The following is a 20,157-nucleotide window of genomic DNA, read 5'->3' on the forward strand; positions in this document are numbered from 1 at the left end:
TCTACAATGCTTCCTATGAATTACATATAATTTCGCACCTCCTTCTTTGCACCCTTGCTCTAGACACCCAAAATGAATGTTAATCAGCATTGTCTGGTTTTCAGTTAACCGGTGTCCACAGCTCAGTAAGCTATTGTCCGGGGCTGCATTTTAAATTTAATCTTCAATCAATGTTCGGGTCTAAAGATTGGTTGCTGAAGTTAATATTTTCCTATATACCCTAACTCCAGAATATGCCCTAACATAGGTCATGTAAGTGCAAATTGGTACTACATTTTTGTTACTAACAAATGCTTGATATTTTAATGGGTTTAAGAGCAGGTAATTTCATTCAATTCGCGGACCTTGAAGGCGTTTGTCTTGGAATGAGAATGAAGGTTGTTTTAACAACTTCACTTCTGGCTTACCTGCATTGTTATCAAATCACAGAATTCAAATGATCCTTCCATTGACTCAGTTGGTAGCAAACTTGTCTTTAGTTAAAGAGGTTATAGAGTCACATCCCTTTCCAGGAAGTTGAGCATAAAATCCAGTCTAACATTATAGCACATTATCAAGAGAGCAGTGTGGAAGGTACGGTTCTTTGGATGTGGCGTTTAAACAAGGCCCTGTTTCTTCTTCTGGTTGATCTATTATTCCAGCTGATTAATAAAAAAAGAGCAAAAGGAGAAATTTTGAATGTTATTAACACATATGCAACTCAGCAACACACACAAAATGCCGTAGGAACTCAGCAAGTCGGGCAGCATCTATGGAAGGGAATGTACAGTCAATGCTTCGGGTCTAAGCCCTTCATCAGGTCTGGAAAGGAAGGGGGCAGAAACCAGGATAAGAAGGTGGAGGGGGGAGGGGAAGGAGTACAAGCTGACAGATGATAGGTGAAACCACGTGAGGGAGAAGGTGGGTGGGTGGGGGAGGGCTAATTGTTCTTGCATGTTGTCACTGTTCTAATACATTAAAGGAGCACATTGACCAGCAAGTAGCTTTCAGTAATCTATTGGTTACACAATTTTGTGATGTACAGTACTTTGGCTAATCCATATTGCTTTAAAACTGATGATGTTTCTTAATAAAACTGTTTATTGATTAGATATTGAGGGGCCGCAAATCAGTTGTCCCAGGGAAGTCAAGGTGGAAACATTAGAGCATCAGAAAACTGCAAATGTCAGCTGGTTGATACCAGAAGCAAATGATAATTCAGGGGATCAGGTGAGTGCCAAGATTTCTTTTTACTTAGGGATGAAGTGTTTGCTACCTGGTTTAAACTTCATGGATAACCTTCCCATTTCAGGGCCAAAAGGTCTTTGTCCTTTTGGAATAAAGACAGTTGAGTATAAAATTGACCATACTGAGAGAGTGCTGTGCTGTCAGAGCTGTCAACCTTCTCTTAATCTATTGAACAAAGGACATCTTTTTTAAAAAAGTCCCACACCTGCTATTTCATAACAATGTAGTAGGTGAGGGGTTCCCTGAAAGCCACTTTGATCTGTGAAAGGACAGAGCAAAGGAAGTGGAAATGATAGAGGATCAGCAAGGTCATGGCATAACAGTTAGGGCTCTTTTGCCATGGGTCCAGGGCCCTGGTTTGATCCTATCCATGGCAATATCTGTACACAGTTTGTGTGTTCTCCCTGTGGCCACATGGACTTTGGCAGCAGAATCAGAGGGGAGTTCATGGGCATGTTGTTGAAGAAAGAATAAGTTGCAGAACCAGAGAGAAGAAAGGAGAAGGGGAATGGGACTGGATTACTCTCCCAGGAGCCTGAATAGACCCAATGGATCAAATGGCCTCCTTTGTTTTAATGTGTAAGTATACAAGTATGTGTGAAACAAATCATATTAATCAACCTTTTTTAACTAGAGAAGGGGAGTACAAAGAGGTAGACGGGAAGATATATTAGCCCTGAAGTATACAGAGTGATTACATAATATAGGAGTGTTTTCCCTGGAACTTTGGAAGTTAACCAGTGTGTTGTGGTTGGCCAATCTAAAAAAATGAAAACCAGGATATTCGGGAATGAACTTAGACACTTGAACATACAGAGGGTGGTAGTAATTTGGAAATCTGCTCCACAAACACAAATTGATTTCCAGTCACTTGTTAATTTCAGGTCACTTGGTAACTTCAATCTGAGATTGATTGTCCAGTGAAATAAACAATATTAAGGGATTTGGGGAAACAGCAGGGACATGGAATTATGTTACAGGTTAGCCATGATCTCATTCCACAAATAATATGTTTAAGGGGCCAAATTTGCTTGTCTCTACATTCTACATGAAGTTAATTATCGAATTCATGGTTCATTAATCTTTCCTCTCAAACTCAAGGTGTTTTTACAAGTGACTCCTGCTGTGGTTCCACCCCATCTCTTCCCAATCGGAGAAATCACCATCACATATATAGCAATGGACAAAACTGGGAACAAGGCAAACTGCTCCTTTATTATAAAGGTTATTGGTGAGTAGGTACCAGACATGCTTATTGGTGAGTAGATACTATTAGAGAATGCCTACACTTGTGATCTGACTCGCTCTGTACTAACCGCTCTGGTTTCATCTGGTCTCCAGTCTCATTCCTGTTTGGGATACTGGGCCGTAGGAAAGGAAGTATGTCCTGACATTGGAGTGAGGCTAACTGATTGGGCATTTTGTGAAGGTGACTGGTTTCCCCCTCTCAGGCACTTGGACTCTATATTTGTTAAACATCACCAAGTCTCCACTCTGCTAGAGATATGCAGTTCACCAAGGATCAAAAATTATACCAATATAGTTATGTATTCTCTGTTGTTCCCAGAAGCCCTCCAAGTTGAGCTGGTTAACATAAACACAGCTTACTGTATTTGGCAATGCAAGGCAAGTTCAAGGTTTTTCTCTAGACCTAACAAGGCTAGCATTTTTGATGTCACAGTACTTAATCTACATGCCAATGACAACAGAGAGATTTCAAACACAATTCACAAAGCCGCTCTGTGTGGTCCCCTATCAGTCAGGTTGAAAAGGACAAATGGTGAAAGCTTTTGTCACTGGATAGCTCTCTCACCTCGAGTATCCAACCTCCCTCCCCACTGTGACCTTCCTTATTGCCTCACCAATACAGATTTTGTTATTGATCCCTGATCACCTTTGTCTATCCCTGCTTCAGTTTCAAATCCCTTAAATTGTGTCTTAAAACCACTCTTTTTTACATCGTAAGGAGTAGAAATTCATCCTCAGATCCTCAGTCAAAACACTCAGCTCTAAAGCATAACAAACCGAAGGCAAGTATACACTCCTGTCTGCAACTGCTCATGTGTATTAATATCCCTGCAGCAGAACTAGGCCTTCAGTCACCTTGCCACCAGTCCATGACCGTGAATAGCCATCACTCATTAAAAAAGTTGCACACAAGCACATTCATTCCTCGGTATGATGGTTAGGGACTGAAGTGACAGGATCCTCAAAGCCCATCACCAACAGACCTGAACGCCATTTTACTTCTATGGTCTAGAAACTTGAGTACTCTGAGGTTGATACCAATGCCTTGGAACACAGTATGGTAGACCAGGAGATGCTAGGCTCTCAGAAGAGGTCAGTGTACACCATCTCTGGACAGCCACCCTGGAAGAGGAATATTGTCTTTAAGTGGTGTATTTCACTGCCTAGAAAAACATAGTCAGACACCTGAATGACGTGGATGGTGCATCTTACTCTAACAGGCAACCAATGGACAGTGGTCATCAGCACATATTCCCCAAGCTGGGAAACTGTGGATGAGGCCATGGAGGATTTGTTCTCCAACCTTGTAAAAGTCCTGCCTTAACCTCCTAGTGACTTCATTGTTATGGTTAAAGACCACTGGAAAGATGAATGAGTCATATAGAGAGGTCAAGAAAGCCACCTCTACCAGAGTACTCCTCTTGACCAAATACTTGGAATATGATGAACATCCTGTTTTGTCAGAGAGACAGCACAAGGCCTCATGGCCCTGACCCAGGCACTGGAATCTGCTAGACTATGGCATTATCCAAATGGGAGGCCTCAGGGAACATCTGTGAAATGTGTGCCATGACTGTTGAACTAACCACTGCCTCATTGTCCCGTTAACTCTATCAGCCTAACCTTGTCACAAATTGCAGCAACAGAAAAGCTGCCAATAGAAATAAATGTTGAAGGTCTCAAGATCCCCACAAAGACCACTCTTCTCAATTGTGCTTCATGAAGAGTCTATCAGCTCCCAACCAACAGGATCTGCACAGTGTCCAACAAGTCTGGGCTGCATTGAAGTCCACCATAGTACGCACTTGAAGAGGGACTTGTCTTCTTCACCAGAAAACGCCTGCCTTGGTTTGACCAGCAGAACCTCAAGCTAAAGAACCACAATCCTTCCACTGGGAACTCCACCATGCCTCAAGGGAAAACTAAACAGCTCTACAGGCCAGCAGAAAACCTGTAACCCACCTTTTAAATCTACTCCTCATCTCTTTTTCTTGAGTCCTGCCAAAGGGTATCAGCCCAAAACGTCGACTGTACATTTTTCCATAGATGCTGCCTGGCCTGCTGAGTTTCTCCAGCACTTTCTGAGCGTTGCTTGGATTTCCAGCATCTGCAGAGTTTCTCTTGTTTGCTAATTATGGATGTTTGGCAGAGTTTTATTATGAGCTCTGAGTTAGGTTAGTGGGTGAGCAGGTTCTACTTTTGCCTCTGAGGCAGATGGCTGCAGATTCAAGTCCAACTCTACGTAAGATTTTTATGTAATAAGGGAATCAAGGAACATAGGGCTAACGCTGGAAGGTGATGCTATGGTGAAAGATAAGCTATAATTTTACTAGTGTATATAAGTATTGTGAAATGTGTTGTTTTGTGGAAACAGTGCAGTGCCAGACATAAAAATTATATAAGTTCAAAAAATATAAATAAATAGTGCAAAGTTGGAACAGTGAGGTAGTATTCATGGACCTCTACCTGGTGGCGGGGGGAAGAAGCTGTTCCTAAAGCATTAACTGAAAGTCTTCAGGGTTTTGTTCCTCCCCCCTGACGATGGTAATGAGAAAAGGCCGTGCCCTGAATGACCGTGGTCTCAATGGTGGATACCACCTTCTTAGGCACCACCTTTTGAAGGTGCTGGGGAGGGTTGTCCCCGTGATGGAGCTGGCTGAATGTGCGACCCTTTGTAGCCTGCACATTGAAGCCCCTGTTAGGTAATGATGCAACCAGTCAGAATGCTCTCCACCATGCATCTGTAGGAGCTTGCTGCAGTCTCCAGCGACGTACCAAATCTCCTGAACTCTATTGAAGTAAGGCACTGGCATGCCTTCTTCATGATTGCGTCAATACTTTGGCTCAGGGTGGACCTCCAACACTCCAACACACGTTTAATTCACCTTTACTTTCACATCCTCTAATAAATTTTCCAAAGCACCCAATAAGTTTAAAGGGAACATGGGGAACAGAAGCCAACTGTGTAAAGGGACGGCAGGAAGCAACCTGACAGATTCAAGATGCCAGGGAGTGCAGAAACTGCCCTGATGGCTTTGAAGGGAGTGTGGAAAGATGAATTAGGTGAGATCAAAGGGATTATATCATAGAGAATACAGGAATCAGTATCTGCAGAGCCTGATACTTACAAATCGTGGTTTCTGAACAAGGACATGTGATCAGAATTTTTCTGTCAAGTCTCGCCTTAATCACAGCCCCACAAGAAACGAACGGAAAGCCAGTACGGCCTTGACAGCAGAATCTATCCCCCACAAAGTTCTAACACTTGGTAGAGAGAAACTAACAAAAATAAAATTGGTAGTCTTGTCTTCCAAATCTGGGAAGAGGAGGATATGCCATGAGCCTCAGGGAAATATACCCATGATGATATTCAAATAAGGAAAGAAATTCAAGTGTGATTACTGTAGATGAATCTTCCCACTGTCCGTCACAGGGAAAGTCATTGCCAGAGTCCTCATCAGCTGTCTCCTCACAGTCATCAAAAATGGTGCCCTCTGACTCACGATGTGGGTGAAATCCAACCAGAAAAAGTGTATATGTGATCTTCACTCCAAGAGAAGCGCAGTGGGCAGTGACAACATTCTACATGGCCAAAACTGGCTTCACAAAAGCCTTTGATGTATTAACTATGACTCCCCTAAGAAATTAGTTTTTATCTTTCATCCGCTGCAGGATAGCAAGTAAGCTATGATTTTTTTAAGTGCCACTCCATACCAGATCTACCTGAGATACCTAATCTCAGCTCAGGCTGTTACCTAGCACACTAACACGTGAAGTGAATGGAGGGAGATAGATCACGTGCAGGCAGATAGCATTAATTTCGTTTGGCATCATAGTTGGCAGAGATATCGTCAGCTGAAAGTCCTGCTCCTGTGCTGTGCTGTTCAATGTTCTCACCGTCTAACTTGCAGCTGTGCTCTGCCTCACCTCTAACAAGCTTGCTGGTGGAGTAGACCTAGTCTGCAACCTTGGGCGATCATGGCTTTCCACATCGAACAATCCCATGCAGTGTCAATGACATCATTCAGAGACCAAACTCCAGTTTATTGTTGAATCGTTCACTGATGCGTGCAAGGGAATGGGGGCCTTACACTAAGTATCCACAGATTGGAGGTCATCTACTAACCTGCCTCCGACAATGAAATTCCATAATGTGACCCTTGAAAATATAACCTCTTTCTATATCGCAGGAGCCAATTCCCATCATAGCCAAACATCGATGATTAAGTTCTCCAAGTTTTGTCCAGACAGCATGGTCTCTGTAGCTCATTGAAACAACAACCTTGCATTCAACATCATCAAGACCAAGGAAATGATTTTAGACTTCAGGTTCAAGGTGAATTTGTTATCGAAGTATGGACGCAGTAGCCGTACAACTCTGAGATTTGTCTTCTCCAGACAGCCACGAAGCAAAGAAAACCATGAAAGCTGTTAAAAGAAAAATATCCCCACCCCCACATGCAAAGCAAAAAGCAAATAGTGCAGATGGCAACAAGAACATCAACATCCTCCCCCAGCACCCCTGCACAAAAAGCAAATAGTGTGGATGGCAACGAGAACATCAAACCCAAAACCCCACACCCAGGTAAAAAGAAACAAACAAACTGAAGGGCTGGTTGTGAAAATACACACCAGTACTCATTGAGCGGTCAGTGTGGGAAGAGTTTGCAGTTTTAAATGCTTGAGCATCAACACCCCGGGCCCAACACATTGATGCAATCATGAAGAAGATACACCAGCAATTCTACTTCTTTAGGAGTTTGAGGAGATTATGTATACAACAAAGACTCTATCAGATTCTGTAGATGTACAGCGAGAGCACTCTGACTATTTGCGTTACAACCCAGTATGGAGATCTCAATGCACAGGATTGCAAGAGGTTGCAGAGGGTTGTAGACTCAGCCAGATCCCGCATGGGTACAACCCCCAACCCCTCCACCAAGGACATCTTCAAGAGACAGTTACCAAGAAGGTGGCATCCATCATCAGGGACCTTCTCCATCCAGAACATGACCTCTTCTCATTTCAGCCACTGGGGAGGAGCTACGGGAGCCTGAAGACTCACAGTCAACAATTCAGAAACAGCTTCTTCCCCTCCATCATCTCATCTCTGAGTGCTCCATTAACCCATGAACACTACCTTGTCGTTCTTTGAGTTTGTTATTTATTTATTTCTGTAATGTAGTAGTTTTATGTCTGCACTGTAATGCCACCAAGCAACAGATCTAATAATATTTATGATTCTGTTTCATCTTTTATACTGCTGCTTTTAACTTTAACTAGCTGGTAAGTGAAAGGTAAGGAGGGGTGACAGGCAGATGGGAGAGAGAAGAGTGGAAATAGCAACAAAGTCTCGAAGGTGGTAACCGAACACAACGAAGAAGAAAAAATCTGCAGAAGCTAGAAGCCCAAGCACCACGCACAAAATGCTGGAGGAACTCAGCTGGCCAGGCAGCACCGGTGGAAAAGAGTAAACAGTGGACGTTTCAGGATGAGACCCAACTTCAGAGCTGGAAAAGAAGGGGAGAGGTCTGAGTAAGAAGGTGGAGAGTGGGGAAGATGAAGAACAAGATGGCAGATGATAGGTGAAACCTGGAGAGGGGGAGGAGGTTGAGGTAAAGAGCTGGAAAGTTGATTAGTGAAAGAGATAAACGGCTGGGGGGAGCGGAATCTTAGAGAGGATAGAAGATCATGGAAGGAAGGGAAGGGGAAGAGCACCGGAGGGAGGTGATGGACAGGTAAACAGATAGGGTGAGAGAGGGAAATGGGAATGGGAAATGGTGAAGGAGAGAGGAAGCAATTACCAGAAGTTTGAGAAATCAATGTTCATGCCTTCAGGTTGGAGGCTACCCAGACGGAATAAAAGGAGTTGCTCCTCCATCCTGAGTGTGGCCTCATCGCGGCAATAGAGGAGGCCATGGGCTGACTTGTCGGAATGAGAATGGGAAATAGAATTGAAATGGGTTGCCACCAGGGGAACAACAAAAAGTTACAGGCAAGTGAACCTGATAGGAAATGAAGGTGGAGCACGGAATCAAATACAGAAATGGGCAACCCAATGGGAGAAATTGTTAGGTGATGGATGGGTGGAATGGTGGAGGAGGGGAAGGAAATGTGGCGAGGAGCATGTAGGAGGAGCTGAGTAGATCAGGAGGAGAGAGAAAAGGGACAAGGGAGCGAGTTATCTGAAATTGGAAAACTATGTATTTCTCCAATAGGAGTACTTGCAGATTTTGGAACTGTTCAATTCATTAAAGTTTGATGGTCTGTTTGCCAGTTGAACTGACTGTAAAATATCTCACAGCACTATCTTGTAAAATGTAAGGTATTTTGATGGAGAATTGTGGTTATTATTTAATCCATAGTTGGCATCACTTAAGCAGCATTATCTGAACAGTCTCATATTGTGGGATTTCACTTTTTACAAATTGGCTACCTGCATTACTGAGGTGTTCTCTCTTCCCTCATTTAATTTCCCCAATAACGCAGCTCATCCTGTCATCCACCAAATGTCAGAGACTATTACAGTTCATTTAGGAGAACATTGGTTTATGCTGAGCACAAACGAAAATTGTAATTTCCCCATTGAGACAATTGGGAAAAGTGACATGAACCTGGAAGCATTGATTTGAAACGTAATCAATCCCTCTAGGATAGAGACAGAAAACTTCAGCTATTGAAGTGTATTAACTTTGCCTAGGCCAGATGCTTTCACAGTTGTGATAGCCTCCAGCTCATTAGCTCCATCTCCTGGATAAGAATGGTAATTACATGTGATAAGAAGTGTTTCAAAGTTCAAAGTAAATTTATTACCAAAGTACATATATGTCACCATAAACGACCCTGAGATACATTTTCTTGTGAACAGACTCAATCAATCTATAGAATAATAACAATAACAGAATCAATGAAAGACCACCCAACTATGGAGTAACCGGAGTGCAGTAGACAATAAAATGCAAATACAAAAAGAAGAAATAATAATAATAAATAAGCATGAAATAATGAGAACATGAGATGAAGAGTCCTTGAAAGTGAGTCCATTGGTTGTGGGAACATTTCAATGATGGGGCAAGTTGAGTGAAGTTAAACCATAAGACCATAAGATATAGGAGCAGAAGCAGGCCATTTGGCCCATCCAGTCTGCTCTGCCATTCAATCATGGGCTGATCCAATTCTTCCAGTCATCCCCACTCCCCTGCCTTCTCTCCATACCCTTTGATGCCCTGGCTAATCAAGAACCCATCTATCTCCGCCTTAAATACACCCAGACTTGGCCTCCACAGCCGCTCGTGGCAACAAATTCCACAGGTTTACCACCATTTGATTAAAGTGATTTCTCCGCATCTCAGTTCTAAAAGGACGTCCTTCAATCCTGAAGTCGTGCCCTCTTGTCCTAGGATCTCTTACCATGGGAAATAACTTTGCCATATCTAATCTGTTCAGGCCTTTTAACATTCAGAATGTTTCTATGAGATCCCCCTTCATTCTCCTGAACTCCAGGGAATACAGCTCAAGAGCTGCCAGATGTTCCTCACACGGTAACCCTTTCATTCATGGAATCAATCCTGTGAATCTTCTCCGAACCCTCTCCAAAGTCAGTATATCCTTTCTAAAATAAGGAGCACAAACTGCACACAATACTCCAAGTGTGGTCTCACAAGTGCCTTCTGAGCCTCAACATCACATCCCTGCTCTTATATTCTATACTTTTAGAAATGAATGCCAACATTTCATTTGCCTTCTTCACAACCGGCTCAACCTGGAGGTTAACCTTTAGGATATCCTGCGCAAGGACTCCCAAGTCACTTTGTATCTCTGCATTTCGAATTCCCTCCCCATTAAATAATAATCTGCCCATTTATTTCTTCCATAAAAGTGCATAACCATACACTTTCCAACATTGTATGTCATTTGCCACTTCTTTGCTCATTCCCCTAAACTATCTAAGTCTCTCTGCAGGCTCTCTGTTTCCTCAACACTATCCACTCCTCCACCTATCTTTGTATCATCAGCAAATTTAGCCACAAATCCATTAATACCGTAATCCAAATCATTGACATATATCGTAAAATGCAGTGGTCCCAACACCGACCCCTGTGGAACTCCCCTGGTAACAGGCAGCCAGCCAGAATAGGATCCCCTTATTCCCACTCTCTGTTTTCTGCCAATCAGCCAATGCTCCACCCAGGCTAGTAACTTAACTCTAATTCCATGGACTCTTATCTTGCTAAGCAGCCTCATGTGCAGCACCTAGTCCAAGGCCTTCTGAAAATCCAAGTACACCACATTCATTGTATCTCCTTTGACTACCCTGCTTGTAATTTCCTCAAAGAATTGCAGTAGGTTAGTTAGGAAGGATTTTCCTTTCAGGAAACCATGCTGGCTTTGGCCTAGATTGTCATGTGCCTCCAGGTACTCCGTAATCTCATCCCTAACAATGGATTCCAACAAATTCCCAACCACTGATGTCAGGCTAACAGGTCTATAGTTTCCTTTCTGCTGCCTCCCACCCTTCTTAAATAACGGAGTAACACTTGCAATTTTCCAGTCATCCGGTACAATGCCAGAATCTATCGATTCTTGAAAGATCATCATTAAGGTCTCCGCAATCTCTCCAGCTACTTTCTTCAGGACCCGAGGGCGCATTCCATCAGGTCCAGGAGATTTATCCACCCTCAGACCATTAAGCCTCCTTGAGCATCTTCTCAATCATCGTTTTCACTGCACAAAAAATTAACCCCTTTGGTTCGAGAGCCTGATGGTTGAGGGGTAATAACTATTCCTGAACTTGGTGGTGTGGGTCTACAGGCTCTTGTAACTTCTTTATGCTATATTTATTGCCCAGATTTAAAGTCTAAAATGTAGGACCTAAGTTTTGTGACAAAACCAAGGTAGTAAAATCAATAATGATTGACAGATAGTGAATCCCTTGTCAATCTGTTTCTCTTTACAAATTTGCCACAGAGCCTGCCAAATTTTTCCAGCATTTTCTGTTCTTATTACTAATCCTTTATGTAATCCTATCCAGAGTCAGGCCTTTGCTGAAATATTGCAGCAATATTTGCTCACCACATATGAAGATACAAGAGTGAGCTGAGAACATGAGGGGGGTTGGTATGGTTAAAAAAAAGAGATATTGTTCTAGGTGTCAGAAGGCTTGGTACCCAGAAGAGTCAAAAAGAATTGAGGAAGATGAGGGGAATGTTTTTACGTGTCGTTTTTAACATGATGTATAATGCACTGGCTAACTGTGTGATGGAAGAAAGTTCAATAAGCTCACAAGTGTAATCTCCCAGTGCCTTACAAACCATGTAAGTTCCATACAACCCTACTTTACACCTGGAAAACAGTAAGTTAAGTCAAGTCAAATCAAGTTTATTGTCATTTAACTACATATATATAATGTATATAGAAATGAGACAACATTTCTTCGAACCAGGATGTAAAGAACATAACACATAACAGACAATAACTTATGAAGGTAAGGATAAAATCTACAGATGAATCACACATGAATAACAAACTAAAGTGCATTAATATTAAATATTGTAATGTACGGAACAAATTTACCAGTGACGCTTCGAATACAATGCGACTGGGAGTTCAGAAACTGTATCCCATCCTGACCTTTATTGTCTTTATGCATCGGAGTCTCCTGCCTGATGGTAGAAAGTCAAAGAGGATGCTGGATGGATGGGTGGGATCCTTAATAATACTAAGGGCCCTGCGTACACAGCACTCCTGATAAATGTCCTTGATGAATGGTAGGGAGACCCCTATGATTCTCTCAGCTGTTCTCACAGTCTTTTGTAGGGACTTACGGTCTAATGCTCGACTGCTCCCATATCAGATGAAGATGCAACTTGACAGGATGCTCTCTCAGTGATGCTCCTGTAAAACGCAGTTAAGATGGTGGGGGGGGGGGTCGGGGGGGTGTTGGTGGAAGCCTTGCTTGACTCAATCTTCTTTGGAAGTGGAAATGCTGCTGCGACTTCTTGTTCAGGGAGGTGACGTTAAGGAACCAGGTGAGGTCATCCGTGATGTGGAGTTCCCAGGAACTTTGTGCACTTGACTTTCTGTATGAAGGAGACAGCAGAATTTACTGAGGGTCTGATTTGTTTACATTTAGATGCTGAGCCCCCTGTGATTGACAGGTGTCGCTCACCACCACCCATCCTGACACATGAGGAAGAGTATCAAGCCATGTGGGAGGAACCACAGTTTTCAGATAACTCAGGTAATGTGATCAGCAGATTTCAGAAATAAGATCCGATTCATTAAAATGTACAATTCTAAAGTTAAACTAATGCTGTTTGTTTCATTATGGCTGTATATTTAAGTAGCTCTTTCCTGTTATGAAGGAAGTTGTTTGTTCTGAGTTGGGGATATCAGAAGCTGGAGAAAGGTTATTTTCCTCTGTTTATTGAGTAATGACAAGGAAGTCAGCACCTCAGCTCCCTCCCCAGACCACAGTACCCTGGAGGTCAGGGGATGCCCTTATGGCCAGGGCTGGAAGAGGGCAGAGCTATCAGCTTCGAGGGAGGATTAGAGCCACAGAGCTTATGGCCTGAGACCCCTTCATCATAAATGCCTCTTCCTACCACAAGAAGAAATTCCAGGTCAGCATCCAAGTTATCCCTATGTGTTTGTAGTTCTGTGAAGATGATCTGTTCTTCCAGGCTGCCATCCAAATGGTGAAGACAGGTTTCAATCCAAAGATCACATGGATGAGCATGCTTGTATGGGTTATCTTACCAGAACCGGTGAAGTGCTGAGTTCCATTAATCAACACCTTCCATTCACTATTAGGTGCTCCATTGAAGATTGAAAAGACTCATTCACTTGGTGATTTCCTCCGTCGAGGGGAGACGATCGTACGTTACACTGCAACTGACCCTTCAGGCAATAAGAGAACTTGTGACATCCAAATCATCATCAGGGGTAAATGCATACTACAGTATAATTCACGTCATAAAATGTAACATGTTATACTGGTATTAACATTTCAAGGTAATTCAGAAAACAGCCAAGAGGTTGATAAGTCAACTTTCTTTTAAAGCAATGAGTTCTGGAATTTGCTTAAAATAGTAGTGGAAGTAAATCCAACAAAGATTTTCAAAGGGAAACTGAACCAGTACCTGAAGGGGAGAGATTTGTAAGGTCAGTTGAAGAGGAGCTGGGGAGAAAGGGTCAAATTGATGAGCTGTGTTAAATAATGAGCTGTTCAATAGGCCAAATAGCCTCTGCTCATTCTATTAGATTCTGTGCTGCCAACATTAAAAAACTCCAATGTTTCAATAATATCCAGAAGGCCGAGATAAAGAGAAGGTGCTAAATTCAATTTGAATGATCCTTTACTTATACTTAATACTTTATTGTCTCCAAACAATTGATACTAGAACATACAATCATCACAGCGATATTTGATTCTGCGCTTCCTGCTCCCTGGATTACAAATATTAAATATTAAAAATAGTAAAAATTAGTAAATGTTAAAAATATAAATTATAAATCATAAATAGAAAGTAGGAAAATGGAAAGTAAGGTAGTGCAAAAAAAACCGAGAGGCAGGTCCGGATATTTGGAGGGTACGGCCCAGATCCAGGTCAGGATCCGTTCAGCAGTCTTATCACAGTTGGAAAGAAGCTGTTCCCAAATCTGGCCATATGAGTCTTCAAGCTCCTGAGCCTTCTCCCGGAAGGAAGAGGGACGAAAAGTGTGTTGGCTGGGTGGGTCGTGTCCTTGATTATCCTGGCAGCACTGCTCCGACAGCGTGCGGTGTAAAGTGAGTCCACGGATGGAAGATTGGTTTGTGTGATGTGCTGCGCCGTGTTCACGATCTTCTGCAGCTTCTTTCGGTCTTGGACAGGACAACTTCCATTCCAGGTTGTGATGCACCCTAGAAGAATGCTTTCTACAGTGCATCTATAAAAATTAGTGAGGGTTTTAGGGGACAGGCCAAATTTCTTTAGTTTTCTCAGGAAGTAAAGGCGCTGGTGGGCCTTCTTGGCAGTGAACTCTGCTTGGTTGCTTGATTGAAGCGTTACAGGGAGTTGTGGGAACTGGGTAGAGAAAATACTAGTGAGCGTTAGGTGCACGTGGAAAGGTCTGTCTTTGGGAAACATTGTAAATAATATAATAGATCAATTGTCCATTATTCAGCAATTATCCTTTTCCATCATTAGCAGATGGACAGCTGACAATTGGTCCAGAGAGGGTGCTGCCAAAGTCAAATGTTATTTCAAATTTAATTGCAGACTTTGTGTCACACTCAATAGGTGAGATGCAGCATTCTTAACACAACTTTGCTGATTAATTTACGTTGGAGGGAAATTTTCCTGTATTTATAATCAAATCCACCAGGGTTATTTAAATCCAGCAGATGTTTGAATGTTGGTTTAGAATCCAATGCTCCAAGCCACCCACATTCTACCTTTGGTTTATTCATTTATGGGATCTGGATATCACAGGCCCTCTAGCATTTATCGTCCTGGATGTTGGTGGTGAGTGTTGTGACTGTCAATGAAAGCCACCAGAAAGACACATAGCTGGTCGTATAAAAGTCTTTGTTCAGCACACACAAGCTGGCAGCATATGGAGTCAATCTGGAGAGAGGCTCTCTGAATCAACATTATATCACATTTTTATATGTTAAAAATCAAAGGTAACAACAGAACAATTTCTATAGTTACAATGCATTCATGATACTTCCTTTCAGTTACACATCATTTTCAAACACCAAGATCTTCACACTAACACACCCAAAATGAGTTAATCACTGCTGTCTCTGAGCTACATTCATGCATATACAGACATGTCAGGTCAATAGGGTATTTCTTGGTTAATGGGGTCTTTCCTGGTTTGCAATCAACTCCTGTCTGCAGCTCCGGGAAGGCCATTGTTCTGAGCTACATTTTAAATTCAATCTACAATCCACACTCAGATCTGAAGTCTGGTTGCTGTTGAAATTAATATTTGCTCTATTCCATATCTCCAGAAAATCACCCCAACAGTAAGCTGCTCTCTTCAACTGTTGCAGATCTTTTGGCAAAGGTAATGTCACAATGCTGTCAAATGAGAAACCCAAATGGATTTAGACCTAACAGTATTGAATGAAGAACAGTTTTCAAGGCAGGGTAATACACAATTAAATGTGAACTCATAGAAAGTCATCTCCCTGTGCCTGGCTCTTTTCCTTCTTGGTGGTAGAGATCATGGGTTTCAGAGCCACTATATGAGATAATGGACAACCCACAACATTATTGTATTTGCCCTTTCTGATGGTTTTCTCACAGGACAGGGAGCTGCTTTTGAAAAAGTCTTGTCACTATGCATATTGTGAACCTTACATCTACTGGCCACAACGAGTCATTATTGGACAATAATCCTTTGTGATTATGCCAATTTCTTGTGTCTTTACAGCTAAATCTATCCAGGCAAATGGGTTTTAGTCTGGCTAGGATACCACAGAGGCCAATCGCTTATAATTATACGTGTTTTCCTCAATAGATACTATTTGTGGAGTACCCTTTACTCCTTTAAATGGAGGCTTCTCTTGTGTTGCTGACGACTTGCGTGTGAATTGCACATTGTACTGCTTTGAAGGATACGGGCTGGCTGCTGAAGAAAGTGGAAGTTACTATTGTGCTCATGATGGCGTGTGGATTCCACAGTTTTCTTCTGCAAGGCCTGATTGCTCTTGTAAGTAACATTGACTAGGTAGGGTCATGGGTTAACTTTCCTCCATCAAAGTCTCTCAGAGGTCGGTAACATGAATCTGTAAGAATTGGCAATGCCTGCATCTCAGCAGCCTTGGTAGTAGATTTATTAACATTATAGATGGGGTTACAGATCTAATACAAAGATCAAATGCCATCTGAAACCTATTTATTGGATGAGTTTAACTATGAACTCTGGAATTGATCATTTGGGAATGGAAGAGAATCTATTTGCTGTTCTACACATTTTATTGGACAGAGGGGGCTTGAGATTGATTTTGGGTAAAATCAACAAGCTCTTGAATTGGTATCCTGCTTTGAAGAAAAGGGTAATGTTAAAAAAAATCCACAAGCTGAGACTGGAATTTCCACTGGAATTATAGTGAGGAAGCAATGCGGGTAGAAAGGTGAAACAGAACTCATTTCCGCTGGGTTCTAACTGCCTGCTTCTTTCCAAGTTCTGACAACACCTTACATTTCCATAATACTTTACACAATGACCCAAAATGTTTCACAGTCAATTATATACTTAATTGAAAAGCAGTCATCACTTTAATGTAGGAAACAGCAGTCATTGTACAGATAGCAGGCTCCTATTAAACAATGGGCACTATGATTAAGGAATATTGGTCAGTACACCCAGGAGGGTTCAGCTGCAGTCCTTCATGTGCTGTAGCATCTTCTGTGCCCACACCAGGGAACAAAGAGTGCCTGAGGCTACGTCCACACTAGACCGGATAATTTTGAAAACGCCGGTTTCACGTAAAAAACGATAGGCGTCCACACCAAGCGTCTTTGAAAATACCTCCGTCCACATTAAAATGGGTATTTGGGTGAATCGCCTCCTACTGAGCATGTGCAGGACACATCTACAGAAAACAAGCGAAGAGGAAACGGTATACTTGGTGCGCGTTTGTCCAGTTACAGACTAGAAAAACTTAAAAGGAAAATGCCAAATGACGGACAGCTGTTGGATCTTGCGCAGGAGGACTTAAAACTAAAAAAACAAATACTGGAGCGTATGGAGGCAACCGACAGGGAGTTCACGGACAGTATGACCCGGCTGATGACGAACATTGAAAAACTGACACAACACCAGCCTCACAGCCACTACAATAGCTACACATACGGACACACAGACCCCCAGGTGGCCCCACCAACATCTTCCCCACTCCCACAGAGGGGTCACCCTGGAAACATTTCTTACAGCCATAGTCTCTTCACTGATGAAAGGGATGACAGGTTTTTTAAAATCTCCGGTTACCCCATGCACACTACAATGCCCAACCGGCATTTTCAGATTTAAACACACTGGAGAGTGTTTTAGAAAAGCTCTGTTTTCGGGGGAGGAAAATGCCATTTCAGTGTGGATGGAGGGTCAAAACGAAGAGAAAAGGCTTCGGTTATGGATTTATGTGGTCTAGTGTGGATGCAGCTTATTCTTAGCAATAAGGTGACATGTAAGCTTAGATGTTTGTGTTCACCTTTCTGACGTACAGCTAGAATCCACAGCTTTGTATTGTAGAGGCAAGAGTGCTACCCAAGAAGCCACAGGGCTGCTTCAGAAATTGCCTTTGGTCCATGTTCCTACTCCTGCTCTCAGTTGTGAGCTAAATTCCCAAAGGTGAAAATATGGACACATAATCAATTACCTTCCTCTTCCTGGCCAACTGGTGACTAAAGGAGGTGGTGGAGGGGAGTAAATGGTCAACGTCCAACATCCTTCAGCCAACTGAGGTCATTGGCTTCCCCACCTGAGATGTGCGTATGACTGTTGGAGATGAGAGGGGTTGAGACCAGAATGTCAAATTCATTATGGATCTGGTCCAGTAGATGTCAGTATGAAGGTGAAAGTGAGTTTGTACTGGTGTAATGAAACAGAAACATAGAAAACCTACAGCACAGTACAGGCCCTTTGGCCCACGAAGCTGTGCCAAACATGTCCTTAACTTAGAAATCACCTAAGGTTACCGATAGCACTCTATTTTTCTCAGCTCCGTGTACCTGTCCAGGAGACTCTTAAAAGACTGTATCGTATCCGGCTCCACCTCCATCGCCGGCCGCCCATTTCACACACTCACCACTCTCTGCGTAAAAAGCTTACCCCTGACATCTCCACTGTATCTACTTCCAAGCACCTTAAAACTGTGCCCTCTCGTGCTAGCCATTTCAGCCCTGGGAAAAAGCCCCTGACTATCCACACGATTAATGCTTCTCATCATCTTATACACCTCTATCAGGTCACCTCTCATCCTCCATCGCTCCAAGAAGAAAAGGCCGATTTCACTCAACCTATTCTCATAAGGCATGCTCACCAACCCAGGCAACGTCCTTGTAAATCTCCTCTGCACCCTTTCTATGGTTTCCACATCCTTCCTATAATGAGGCGACCAGAACTGAGCACAATACTCCGAGTGGGGTCTGACCAGGGTCCTATATAGCTGCAACATTATCTCTCGGCTCCTAAACTCAATCTCACGATTGATGAAGGCCAATGCACCATATGCTTCCTTAACTACAGAGTCAACCTGCGCAGCAGCTTTGAGTGTCTATGGACCCCAAGATCCCTCTGATCCTCCATACTACCAAGAGTGTTACCATTAATTTTATATTCTATCATCATGTTTGACCTATCCAAATTAACCACTTCACACTTATCTGGGTTGAACCCCATCTGCCACTCTCAGCCTAGTTTTGCATCCTATCAATGTCCAGCAGTAACCTCTGACAGCCCTCCACACTATCCACAACATCTCCAACCTTTGTGTCATCAGCAAATTTACTAACCCATCCCTCTACTTCCTTATCCAGGTCTATATAAAAAACACGAAGAGTAGGGGTCCCAGAACAGATCCCTGAGGCACACCACTGGTCACCAACCTCCATGCAGAATATGACCTGTCTACAACCATTCTTTGCTTTCTGTGGGCAAGCCAGTTCTGGATCCACAAAGCAATGTCCCCTTGGATCCTATGCCTCCTTACTTTCTCAATAAGCCTTGCATGGGGTACCTTATCAAATGCCTTGCTGAAATCCATATACACTACATCTACAGCTCTTCCTTCATGAATGTGTTTAGTGACATCCTCAAAAAATTCAATCAGGCTCATAAGGCACAACCTGCCTTTCAAAAAGCCATACTGACTATTCCTAATCATATTATGCCTCTCCAAATGTTCATAAATCCTGCCTCTCAGGATCTTCTCCATCAACTTACCAACCACTGAAGTAAGACTCACTGGTCTATAATTTCCTGGGCTATCCCTACTCCCTTTCTTGAGCAAGGGAACAAGATCCGCAACCCTCCAATCCTCCAGAACCTCTCCCATCCCCATTGATGATGCAAAGATCATCACCAGAGGCTCAGCAATCTCCTCCCTCGCCTCCCACTGTAGCCTGGGGTACCTCTCATTCGGTCCCGGTGACTTATCCAACTTGATGCTTTTCAAAAGCATCAGCACATCCTCTTTCTTAATATCTACATGTTCAAGCTTTTCAGTCCACTGTAAGTCATCCCTACAATCACCAAGATCCTTTTCCGTAGTGAATACTGAAGCAAAGTACTCATTAAGTCCCTCTGCTATCTCCTCCAGTTCCATACACACTTTTCCACTGTCACACTTGATTGGTCCTATTCTCTCACATCTTACATGCACATGCAGTTCAACTCTTTGAGTGATTATGCAGAAAGTTTGAAGTTACTAACTCATCTTCTTCTACCTTAGGCCACGAACTTATCAATCACCCCTGATGAGTTATTAACTTCAAACTTTCTGCATCATCACTCAAAGAGTTGTACTGCATGAGCATGTAACGATAGCTATATAACTCATCTCCTTCTACCTTAGGTCACAAACTTATCAATCACCCCTGCTGTGGACACTTTCTGGAGGTCCAAGATCCGTATGCTCCACGACCGTTGGACTAAGTGTGTAAATGTAGGAGGGGACTATGTTGAAAA

The 20,157-nt window shown here is 42.7% G+C and overlaps 1 protein-coding gene across 4 annotated transcripts in view; it reads left to right on the forward strand.

Annotated features, from left to right (window-relative positions):
* Positions 1–20,157, forward strand: part of svep1 (sushi, von Willebrand factor type A, EGF and pentraxin domain containing 1) — a 267,906-nt gene that overhangs the window by 104,897 nt on the left and 142,852 nt on the right. For 3 of the 4 annotated variants that reach the window (XM_063048990.1, XM_063048991.1, XM_063048994.1), the window contains 5 exons: positions 1,091–1,209; positions 2,329–2,458; positions 12,608–12,715; positions 13,288–13,419; positions 15,988–16,179. In XM_063048990.1, coding sequence (XP_062905060.1) covers positions 1,091–1,209; positions 2,329–2,458; positions 12,608–12,715; positions 13,288–13,419; positions 15,988–16,179 — 681 coding nt within the window. The remainder of the gene's footprint in view (positions 1–1,090; positions 1,210–2,328; positions 2,459–12,607; positions 12,716–13,287; positions 13,420–15,987; positions 16,180–20,157) is intronic. The other variant, XM_063048993.1, reaches the window with a different exon arrangement.

Source organism: Mobula hypostoma, chromosome 5 (genome assembly GCF_963921235.1).
Source record: "Mobula hypostoma chromosome 5, sMobHyp1.1, whole genome shotgun sequence".
NCBI classification, from domain to species: Eukaryota; Metazoa; Chordata; class Chondrichthyes; order Myliobatiformes; family Myliobatidae; genus Mobula; species Mobula hypostoma.